The sequence below is a fragment of the Cetorhinus maximus genome, chromosome 17 (assembly GCF_964194155.1).
Source record: "Cetorhinus maximus chromosome 17, sCetMax3.hap1.1, whole genome shotgun sequence".
NCBI lineage: Eukaryota > Metazoa > Chordata > Chondrichthyes > Lamniformes > Cetorhinidae > Cetorhinus > Cetorhinus maximus.
Genome location: NC_135895.1, coordinates 11,452,561 through 11,464,856, shown reverse-complemented (window position 1 = coordinate 11,464,856; position 12,296 = coordinate 11,452,561). Strand labels below are relative to the sequence as shown.

At 44.4% G+C, this 12,296-nt stretch overlaps 1 protein-coding gene across 1 annotated transcript in view; it reads right to left on the bottom strand.

The window, feature by feature from the left end:
- LOC144692165 (vitellogenin-like) overlaps positions 1-12,296 on the bottom strand; it is a 102,003-nt gene that overhangs the window by 70,554 nt on the left and 19,153 nt on the right. Inside the window, exons 5-8 of the mRNA XM_078560683.1 lie at positions 12,024-12,185; positions 7,688-7,836; positions 6,395-6,548; positions 121-278 (exon numbers count right to left, since the gene is read on the bottom strand). Of these exons, the coding sequence (XP_078416809.1) occupies positions 121-278; positions 6,395-6,548; positions 7,688-7,836; positions 12,024-12,185 (623 nt within the window). The remainder of the gene's footprint in view (positions 1-120; positions 279-6,394; positions 6,549-7,687; positions 7,837-12,023; positions 12,186-12,296) is intronic.

Genomic DNA, 12,296 nt, shown 5'->3' with positions numbered 1-12,296 from the left:
CTGCAGCAATCATGAGAAAGCACCTGCAAGGATGTAGTGTTGAAGCCAAGCTGCATTGAGGTGCTTAATCTACCTCCAGTGCCCCAATCCCCCCACTATTCCCTCCCCCCCCTTATTCACCTGTGGTGTGATGTGAGTGCACTTTTTTCCCAAACGCTTTGAAGGTTTTCCAAAGTTGCCAAACGCAGGAGCTGAATGAGCTGCAGGAACTTCAGTGGAGCATCAGGATGAGCTCTCTCTCGGTTCATTTGAACCAAATTTTCCAACGTTGTGATAATCTGTTAAAACAAACCAAGGGGAAATGAGAAAAAAAGTAGAAAACGCTGGGAAAATTTCAGCAGGTCTGTTAGCATCTGCGGAGAGAGGAACAGAGTTAACGTTTCAAGTCCGTATGACTCTTCTTCGAGGGAGTAGGGGTTCCCATGCTGTCACTGTGCAGGTAGTGTAAGAATAATCGTAAAGATCTGGTTGAACTTGATGCAAAGGTGCTTTGGGATTGTGCTGAAAATTCTCAAAACACGTTGTGGCTTGCCAAACTGTCCTTTCTAAAGGACCACTGCAGTTATGCTTTCTCAAAACACCTTTGATACAGACAGTAACTCACGACTCGGGAGTGGTTGCACAACCACCTGGGAGACAATTGAAGCTTGAACATAGCAAAAGGCAGGTGCACCCGCTGGTTAAACAAGTATGTGCAGGAAAGTCGTGTAGGGATAAACCAGCTATACATGATACTGTGGACAAAGCTCAGCTTAATGTGGACTAATCAGAGACTGATCATGCACTCCATAAACCAATCAAGGGGTACAGGAGGATCGGGCATGAGGGCAGCTATGGCGCAGCCAAAGGATTGCAAGAGGCGCAGAGTCCTCATCAGCACAGTAACATCAAGAGTCAGACCATCCACAGGAGAATTCCCTCTGGAAGCGGATTATTCCCAGTCAGATCTGATCCAATTGATGTCATCTAATCGCCGTTCCTTCACTGTCGCTGGGTCAAAATTCTGGAACTCCCTTCCTAACAGCACTGTGGGTGTACCTACACCACATGGACTGCCGCGGTTCAAGTAGGCAGCTCACCACCACCTTCTCAAGGGCAAGTAGAGATGGACAATAAATGCTGGCCCAGTCAGCGAAGCCCACATCCTGTGAATGAATTAAAAAAAAGAAATCAACCTAGACTGACTACCTAGGGGCTAACTGTATGGTTTCTAAATTCCTGTCAATTATTTACAATCTATATCAATGACTTGGATGAAGGGACTGAATGATAAATTTGTCGATGACACCAAGATAGGTAGGAAAGTAAGTTGTCAAGAGGAGGCAGAGAGTGCAAATGGGTATAGATAGGTTAAGTGAATGGGCAAAAGTTTGGCAGATGGAGTATAATGTGGGGAAAATGTGAACTTGCCCACTTTGGCAGGAAGAATAGAAAAACAGTATACTACTTAATTGGAGAGAGATTGCAGAACTTGGTGGTACAGAGGGTGTCCTGGTATATGGATCACAAAAAGTTAGTATGCAGGTACAGCACATGATTAGAAAGGCACAAAAACAGAAAATGCTGGAAAAACTCAGCAGGCCTGTCAGCATCTGTGGAGGGAGAAACAGAGTTGGTGTTTCGAGTCCGTATGATCCTTCCTTCTCTCCAGCGATGCTGTCAGACCTGCTGAGTTTCTCCGGCACGTTCTGTTTTCGGCTCAGGTTTCCAGCATTTTGCTTTTATGGTTTGATTAGAAAGGTGAATGGAATGTTGGTGTTTATTGCAAGGGGAATGCAATCTAAAAGTAGAGAGATTTTACTGCAGTTGTCCAGGACCTTTGTGAGACCACACCTGGAGCACGGTGTACAGTTTTGGTCTCCTTATTTGAAAAAGGACATAATTGCACTAGAAGCAGTCCAGAGAAGGTTCGCTTGACTCATTCCTGGGATGAAGGGTTATCTTATGAGGAAAGGTTGAACAGGTTGGGCCTGTATCCATCGGAGTTTAGAAGAATGAGAGGTGATCTTATTGAAACATATAAGATCCTGAGGACACTTGATAGGAGGATGTTTCCTCTTGTGGGGATGGTTTTAGTAGGGATGGTGTCATTTGCCAAATGTTGGAAATTGCCCCCACTGTGTTTAATTGTTAAGTCCTAACAAATCATTTCCCCATATCAATACTCTTTTCAAAACTAATTTTAGGCACAATATTTGTCAATTATTCTGTCCTTTTTTAGGTATTGATGCCTCTGCAAGTAATAAATATACAGGAATTACATTTTGAAAACAAACTCATTCATCACCCCGTAGTTTGTTCCCTCAGTAGCACATCCTTTATTCTGGCCATTACTATTATCTTACATGTCAAATTCATGTTAGGCTTTTGGGGCTTTGGATCTTACTGTGCTTTTCTGTTCATGGCCTTGGGCAGATTTTGAGGCAGGAATCCGTGGGCTTCATTGTTGTCTAAGCTCCTAGCTGTCCCCTTGGATGGCAGGATTAACTGGACTGCACTTTGCCAGAAGGTTTCAGGACAGAAGCCTTGTTCATAGAGTTGCCGAGTTAGGAGTCTGATCTATCAAATTCCTTTTCTGAAGTTAAAAGGACTTCGGTCGCAAGCAGATCATCATGGGCAGGATTTTTCGGATGGTAGGGTTTCCTGACCTGCCACCCAAGGAGTCAATGGGGAATACATCCCCTTAATTGGTGGGAGGTGGGATTTCTGCTTCTCACTTGGGAGGAGGCCTGAGCTGCCAGCCCACCTATATTCCCAGCAGCACCACCTTGAGACGTGCCCACTTCTGGGGCAAGCAGGCCCACCTGTCTGAGTGCCGGAGCCCCCAGGACCAGGGACAGAATTTTACAGATGGCGGGGGTTCCCTGACCCGCCAATTGAAGAGTCGGCGATGAATGTATCCCTGCTGATACCGGCTGCCCCACATCCATTTAAATTGGCTGGAGGCAGGATTTACACCCTTCATTCGGGAAGAAGACCCACCTCAGAGAGCTGCTGGCTCAGTCGCATCAAAGAGCAACAAAGAATTACCGTCCAGAGTGCAGTGGTTCCAAATAGATACTCACTTACCAGCGTCTCAGGGCAGCTGAGGATGGGTGCTTCCCCTGAAAGCAATGCCTATGTGCAAGGAACAAAACAAAATTGTGGAGGCAACTAGGACGGTAGAATGATTTGGGTAGACAGTGTGACCCTCTTTGAATGTGTGTCCAGTAGAAATTACTGACTACCGAGCTTGCCTCATTGTAGTGAAAAATCAACACAGGGCACAGGTAAACCATAAGGCTGGTAGTCAGGCAAATGAGTTTCTGCAATGTACCAGCGCTAAGCTTGCGGAGAGTTAAAAGGCCACAGGGATAGAATGGGCGAATGGGGCTGACAGGCTTGCTCTAAAGAGAACCAGTATGGACCCAATGGGCTGAATGGCCTCCTTCTGTGCCGAAATGAGTCTATGGCTCTGGGTCAGGAATTCTCTTGGAGTTGCTCCCATTTCACCAGATGTGTAGGGGGAATTCCTGTTGTATGACATGTACCTTAAATTTCTGCCACATTTCCGGTGAAATAGTCAATCTTGGATGAAATTTCTAGCCAAAGTTGCTTAATTCCAATGATCTGATAATCTATGTTCCCTGAACACTAGGTTTCCGAATGTGCTGTGCTGTTTACAGTGCTACGTACAAGGTCTTAGATAATTCGATTTTGTTGTGTGCGTGAGATGATTAGCAGGCGCTTGCCAAACCTCCCCGGAAGAAAAGTCGGTTCCAAACCACCCAACATTAAAGAAGGCCGCGCCGCAGCCATAACACCCTCCAGGTGGCCGAAACAAGCTGAGGGTTGGACTTCTGCCCCTCAGTGGGATGAACTCCTGCCCTTGAGATCAGACGGCTAATCAGATTGACCGGCGGCTCTAGCAATCCCCGCAGTGCCAGAACTCAGTAGTGGGTATTGCTGGGACTGCAAACAGATCCATGGGTAAAGAAGACATGGCCACTTGAAAGAGTTAAGTCTGGAGTTTTGAACAGAGAAGAATTATGGAGCTTATGGGTGTGTGTGTGTGTGTTGGGGGTGGTGGGTGTTGGGGGGTGTGGGGTGGGGGCGTGCGGGGTTAGCAAGGGGGGAGGCGAGGTCGGGATTGGAGGCCAATTTGTTGTAAAAGCGGCTTTTCCAGTCTTGCTGGCCTGCCACTGTCCAATGTATTATGGCAGCGGAGGTGGATTGAGGGCCTCAAGTGGGCAATAATTGGCCACTTAGGGACCTCAAAATAGGCCTAAGGATGGGTGGGAGAGTGGGTGACTTACCCAACCCCTGAATGTCTGCAATGGGAACCAGGTTGGGGGTGGACAATAAAATTCAGCCCAGGTATCAGACTGTAGTGTGAAGAGGTCCACCCTGATTCCAGAGTAAAGTAGATGAGGTTTCTCCTCCAGGAAGCTTCACACCAATGTTAAATTTGGCCCTGAATCCAGATTGAGAGCACTAAACACCAGCACTATAGTAGGAGTGTAAATATGCCTGAAAAGTCTTGTCATTTAAGAACTAAATTTATTGGCCAGTCTGTACACCCAAGTTAATCTTCCTTATGCCTATGTGACATAGGAACATAGGACTTAGGAGCAGGAGTAGGCCATTCAGCCCTCTCAGTCTGCTCCATTATTCAATAAGATCATGGCTGATCTAATTGTGGTGTCAGTTCTACTTTCCTGTCTGCCCTCCCCAAAACCCTTGATTCCCTTGTCTATTCAAAATCTAACTCAGCCTCAAGTAAGTTCAATGAACCAGACTCCACTGCTCTCTGGGAAAGAGAATTCCACATACTAACTGAGAAAAAAAAATTCCTCCTCAATTCCGTCTGCAAAGGGTGACTTCTTATTCTTAAACTGTGTCCCTTACTTCTAGTCTCTCCCACAGGAGGAAACATCTTTCCGGTATCCATCCTACAAGGTTCCCTCAATATGTTTAACAAGATCACCTCTCATTCTTCTAAACTCCAGTGGGTATAGGCCAAACCTGTTCAACTTTTCTTCATAAGATAGGCCCTTCATCTCAGGAATGAGTCGAGTGAACTTTCCCTGAACTGCTTCTAACATAATTATATCCTTTTTCAAATAAGGAGACCAAAACTGTATGCAGTATTCCAGATGTGGTCTCACCAAGGCTCTGTGCAGCTGCAGTAAAATTTCCCTACTTCATCTGCCCAATTTTTGCCCACTCGCTTAAGCTATTTATATCCCTTCGCAGACTCTTTACATGAGACATTAACAAACAGATGTACAGACTGATAGCTAGAATAACACCAGCTGCTTCATCAAGCCTGCCCCACATTCATATGCCTGAATTATCAATTTCCAGTCACATAACCCACACCATTCCCACAGCCATGTAATCTCCTCGAACAGACAAATCTACTTCAAATCTTTTTTCTCATCCATTATGATATGATTTGGTAGCACAGAATTTGAATATTGCTGAAGAGAGAAACATGTTGCTGAATCTTTTCATCTTAAACTCACCAGGACAAATGCAAGATTGCTAAATTTCAAACAGTTTATATTACAGGAGACTGTACTCAATCAGTCTATGCCTGCAAAACCCAAAACAAAATGTCTACTGTTAGGTGTGATTCCGTGACTGAGCAGCACTTGTTGGACAATCCTGAGTGTGCTAATAGCTATACTAACAACCAATTTAAGATAATCAGTTAAGTTCATAACATGGCTCATTTACATTTGCTAGAAGTGACAAACATTCAGAAGCAGGGACCCGGTCTCTGAAATAAAAGGAATATATTCAATCCTTGCACCTATTTGAATTACTATTGTTCCCTGTGCTTCCTCCATGTAAACTCCTTGGCCAATCAAAGTCAACTTGCCAACCAATCGGCACCCTGTTCTCCTGTAGTATAAACTGTTGTGATCATTTGAAATTTGGCATTCTGCCATTTGTCCTAATAAGTGCAAGGCTAAAAGCTGCGGTAACATGCCTCTGTTTTCAGTGATCTTCACTGCCAACATACTCCTTGCTGGGGTGGGAAAAGTGAAGATGCACAAGAGACCGGAATTGGAAGAGTACAGAGACCTTAAACGTTGTGGGGCTGGAGAAGATTACAGAGATAGGGAGGGGCAAGGCCAATTTAAATACAAAGATAAGAATTTTAGACTCAAGACATTGTTGGACTAGGACCCATTGCAGTTCCGCGATGACAGCAGTGAATGGAACTTGGTGCGAGTTAGGATACAGACAGCAGAGTTTCGGATGAAATAGAGTTTCATTAAAATAACTCAAATAGAATGACAGCAAACATGCATGGAGTGAAAATGTGTTCGGATTCTGAGGTCATCTCACCAGCGATAAAAGTACCAATGCCCTATATTCATACAAGAGTCACAGTCAGATGTACCTTATTAGTATCATTAGGCGAGGGTTTGACCAACAGCAATGGTATCTGCAGCAGTTCATTGGAAAACTGATATCTCAGGGTTCCTCGCTTTTCTAGGTGCTCGGTTGGGATGGGCGGTGACTGATTTTTGCAATCCAAGAAGACAAGATGCTGCCTATTTCCAAAACCAAAGGTAGGTTATCACACAGAATGTTAAACACTTAGAGAAGCATTGAATTACTATGGGGACAGCTGGCCGCTGAGAAGGGCAAATTCCCATCATTCACCTTGTTGGATGGGACTTCATCGCTAAACCAGGCAAACTTACTGGATTATCCGTATAACCCTGGCCAGGAAAGAGGAAAGATGTGGAATGCATCGTGGTGTTAATGGCAGGGAAAATAAGCACTAGTAAAGCATTCTAAAACACAAAACATTCTAATCAATCTTCTCTGCACTCTTTACATGGCCTTGCCTTCCTTCCTAAAATGCATTGCCCGGAATTGGACACAATACTCCAACCAAGGCTAACTAGTGATTTGTAAAGGCTTAGCATAACTCTGTGCTGGTTGCAGAAGCTGCTAAAACTGAGCTTGGTGCATGCAGGTTAGGGAGAGTTAGACCATAAGACCATAAGACATAGGAGCAGAAATTAGGCCATTCGGCCTATCGAGTCTGCTCCGCCATTCAATCATGGCTGATAAGTTTCTCAACCCCATTCTCCCGCCTTCTCCCCGTAACCTTTGACCTCCTTACCAATCAAGAACCTATCTATCTTGGTCTTAAATACACTCAATGACCTGGCCTCCACAGCCTTCTGTGGCAATGAATTCCATAGATTCACCACTGTCTGGCTAAAGAAGTTTCTCCTCATCTCTGTTCTAAAAGGTCTTCCCTTTACTCTGAGGCTGTGCCCTCGGGTCCTAGTCTCTCCTACTAATGGAAACATCTTCCCCACGTCCACTCTATCCAGGATGGGAGGGGCTGGGGTTTTTGCATCTGACTCTTCTTTCGTAACAACCTTCCACAGAATGACCCGCAAGGTTTACGCACCCTGTTGAGACTGGGTGGAGGTCGGGACAGTTTTAGTTGTGAGGACAAAGAGTCTGGCAAAATTCATTGTCGAAACCCAAGAATGAAGAATAGCTGCTTTGTTAGGATACCTAACGTAGCACAGCCTGGAAAGAAAGTCTTCAGGAAACAAATGGGGGAGAACACAGCCGGTGGATAAATAACCTGCAGGGAAGGTCGATTAGACACATAAAAGATTTGGAACTTTATGTAAATACTCGCACATTCAAGAAGAAGGATTACCTGGACTCTGTGCTGGCAGCACCATCACGTTCATTAAACGGTGTGAACTGATGTGTCTCTCTACTTACGACTTCGACAATCACTGCTTCGTCTTTGATATTTTTTATAGCGTACGAGTAGGTGGCGACACTCCGCAGGCTCTTGCCTTTCTACATCAGTAGAGAACAGAAACTGTCTGATTATTGTTGCCTTTTCTTAAGTTTCTTTCAATATGCATAAGGCTGTCTGGGAAGAAGAAGTCATATTGGAAACCCTGACGTGTGGCAACCATTTGCCCCCAGTGTCAACCACCACAGTGACACGAGGTTAACTTGAAGACCATAGGGAAACCTTTGAAAACGACTATAATAGCAGTGACTAATTTCTGACTTTGTGTGATTCTGGAAAATGTATTTACATTGACTTCAACGTAAATATAAAAACAAATCAGGAGAGAAACATGGGCTGTAAAGTGGAAAGAATGGACAGTTTGCAACAGAGCAAGACAGAGAGAGAGAGAGGTGGATAGAGCAAGTGAGCAGGGCTGGATCTGACAAAGCTTCATGGAATATGTAATAACTTGAGAGAACAAGAAACAGATAAACGTTTTTACAGTGAGCTTTTCAGGTACTACATGCTCGATCAGGACTCTCGTCCGGAATTGCCTGTACTTAGGGCTTATGTCGGAGCCTCCCGGAATATCACGTGACCCCTGATAGAAAGCAGGAGAGGCTACACCCACAGTAAATACATTTCCTCTCCCTTTAGTTTTTTTTACAATTCCCATTTACAGGAGAACATTGAATGTCCAACAACATATACATGTATACAGTTACAGATGATTAAAGGTCTAGCCTCTGAGGTGCTCTCCTTAGATGGCTAGAGCGGTGTAGCTCTACCACTTGAGGTTCCTCAACAGGATTTGGAACTGTAGCAAGAGGCACATCATTACAAAGTAGCAGTTCTGGGTTTGGCAACTCTACAGAGACATTGAGCTTGTCTATTCCAGGTCAATCTGTCACCTCAGGGATTGATGGTTCGATGTGAATCACACGCGGAATAGCTGGTTGTTGGAATATCTCTCTAACACAAAAATGATCTATATGCTTATAAACGATTCTATCTTCCACTTGTACTTGGAAAGATAAGGGACCAGTCTCTGAGACAATGGTTCCAGGTACCCAACAAGGTCCGCTTCTGAAATTTTGCACGGATACCGTGTCACCTACACTGAATATGTGAGGTTTGCTGTGTATATCGTGATTCCATTTTTGATAACTCTGATTCTGCTCCATTTCCCCTCTAAGTTTGGAAACACCAGACTTAACCTTGTACGTAGGCTGCATTTCATCAACAATTCAGGCGGTGTTGAACCCGTAGCCGAATGAGGCGTTATACAATAACTGAGAAGAAAACGGGAAAGTCAAGATTCTGATAACCTTTTCATTCCAGATTTAAAAGCTTGTACAGCTCTCTCGGCTAAACCATTCGATGAGGAATGGTATGGGGCTGTTTTAATATGTCTGATTCCATTCAGATTCATGAATCTCTGAAACTCTGTACTGGTAAAGGCTGTACTGTTATCAGAAACAATGATTTCTGGTAGGCCATTTATGCTAAAACAATGACGCAGCTTCTCGATAGTTGTACTCTGATCTGACTTCGTGCACATCTATCCATTTAGAATGGGCATTTACAATCAACAATGGTGGGATTCAAACCCGGGTCACTAAAGCATTACCCTGGGTCTCTGGATTACTGGTCCACTGACAATATCAATACACCATCCTATTTTGCATAGGGCTTGCCTCCATCCAGCTTTGCATATAAGTCATCTATCCTTGGAATGGGGGTACTTATCTAGTTTTGCTGCCTTATTTATGGTCAATTTATAGTCCCCACAAATGCGTATGATTTGGTCAGGCTTAGCCACTGGAACTATGGGTGTTTCCCATTCCGGGAACTGGACAGGTTGGATGATGCCCGGCTTTTCTAACTGGCACAGTTCCGCATCCACCTTCTCCTTTAATGCATAAGACACAGGCCTGGCCTTAAAGAAACGTGGTGTCGCCTGAGGATGCTTTTTAGCTTCCTAGTTCACCTCAAATGACCACATTGTATTTCCTTAACAGTTCAGGAACTCCTGTTTTCAGGTGAAATATTTCAGACCAGCCAAGATTGATCTTCTGTAACCAGTCTCGGCCCAGAAGACTGGGTCCTTCTCCTGTTATTATTATCACAGGCAGCTGGGCTGTCTGTTGCCTATAAGTCACTAGTACTGTGTCCTTTACCTGAATAGATTCTCCAGTGTATGTCTTTAGTTTAGTGGTTGTCCGCTCCAGGTTTATTGGCTTTCTACCTTCATTAAGGTATTTGAAAGTGTGCTCTCCCACCACAGTAGTTGAGGCACCTGTATCCACCTCCATTATTAGTGGCTTTTCATTCACTTGGACTGTGACAGTGATGGGTTTGGTTTTTACTGTGGTGATGTTATACAGAGAATAAATGTCGGCAGCTTCAGGTTCTGCTGTATTTTTTAATTCAATCATGTTGGTTTGTTGCTCTATGGGCTGTTTCGACTTTGCCCTGCATTGCCTTACTAGGTGACCTTTCTTATGGCAATAATGGCATTCTGCCTCCTTGAATCTGCAGGTGCCCAGTCTACTGTCACCCCACAACTATAATAGATTAATCTAGGAGCCACTGCTGAAGTGTTTCTACTTGGCCTTTTCATGTTTCTAACAGTGAACATTGCCACTCGCTTCGATGCCGTGGGTTTGGTTTTCGCGCCACGCCTGGCGGTAGATTCCCGCCCTACATGAAGGACAGCACTATGTTGTATGTGTTGTAAAGCCTGTGAGTCTCTCACAGTGCTTTCCATGGTGAGGGAGGTTTCTAGGACAGGCTTAAAGTTGATGTCGACCTCAGCGAGTAAACAGCGCTGTACGGCGTCGTCCTGAACTTCACAAACTAATCGGTTCCGCAGCATATCATTGAGTGTGTCTCCGAAGTCACAGTGCTCTGTTAACTGCTTCAGCTTCGCTACATAGGTTGTGATGGACTCTCCCGGGACCATAACTCTGCAATTAAACTTAAACCGCTGCATTATTACGGTTGGCTTCGGCTGGGAGAGCATGTTCAAGAGGTTCACCAATTCGTTATAGGACTTAGCATTGGGCGCGACCGAAGCCATCAATTGCGAATGAAATTGTATGTCTTAATTCCACACACACTCAAGGGGATTGCTTTCCACTTTTCCTCCGTGGTAATTCTGTTCGCTACAAAATGAAAACCAAGGTGCTCTACACACTGGCTCCAGTCTTCCATAGTCGCATCGTGAGGATCGATTCTGCTGAAGAGCGGCATGACTGGTGAGCAGTCTTTTCTTTTTCTTAAGATTCGATGTATTCACGTTAACCAGGCAAGGTGCAGCGTCGGAGCTACTTTACATTCGTCATCAGATGTAATGACTTGACGGAGCAGACAGGTTTCAACAGATAAACTTTATTACAGAAAACGTTTCATGTTCTACATGCTCGATCAGGACTCTCATCAGGAAGCTCCACCCCCTGGATTGCCCGCGCTTACGGCTCATTGGCCGGAGCCTCCCAGAACATCATGTGACCCCTTAAAGACATCAGGGGAGGCTACACCCACAGTTATTACAGAATATGCCCAAGAGCTTGAAATAGATGTTAAAAAAGCCTTTTCACATATGCAAACAGTGTTCAATCCTTACATATTCATTTCAGCACAGAGATAACTTTTTAAATAATTTTAATGTGCAAATGCTTAGCTCCTTAATCCTATGCTCACTATTTTATTGGGAGACTATTGTGGCTGAAAGGAAGAACTGGCATTTATACAGCACCTTTCACCATCTCAGGAGGCCTCAAAATACCTGACCCTGTGGGAAATGCAACTTCCAATTTGTGCAAAAGATCCCACAAACAGCAATGAGAAAATGTCCAGATAATCTGTTTTTGTGATGGCGATTGAGGGATCAGTATTGGCCAGGACACCAAGGCTAACTCCCCTAGTCTTCTTCGAAACAATGCCATGGGATCTCTTATGTCCGCCTGAGAGTGCAGACTGAGCCTCAATTTAACCTCTCATCTGAAAGGTGGCACCTCTGATAGTGTAGCACTCTCTCAGCACTACACTAAAATGTCAACCTGGATTATGTACTCGAACCTTTGGAGTGGGACTTGAACCCACAGCCACCTAACTCAGGAGGCTAGGGTGCTAACCATCAAGCTATAACAGGTGAGATAGCTCATTTAAATGTCTTCTGTATTTATCCAACTTCTCTGCTTATTCCGTTTTTTACCACAAGAAATATAATTTGTGCATTTACCAGCTGGCAGGTTTCACATGGCTGACTATAAACAGAACCCTTGGTCTTTGAGATTTTCTCCTGGCACTTGTTCAGATCCTTGGATTTTATGACAGTGATAAATCCGCTTTTCTTGTTTTCCTGAATTACATAGCTTGCTTGGCAGATGCCTTCCACACCATTCTAGACATAAATGCAGACTTTATCAGTGCATGTACAATATAACATGGAAAAAAATATCGCTAACACTCTATTACATTACGGATTCCATAATCAGCAAACTCCACCAAATGG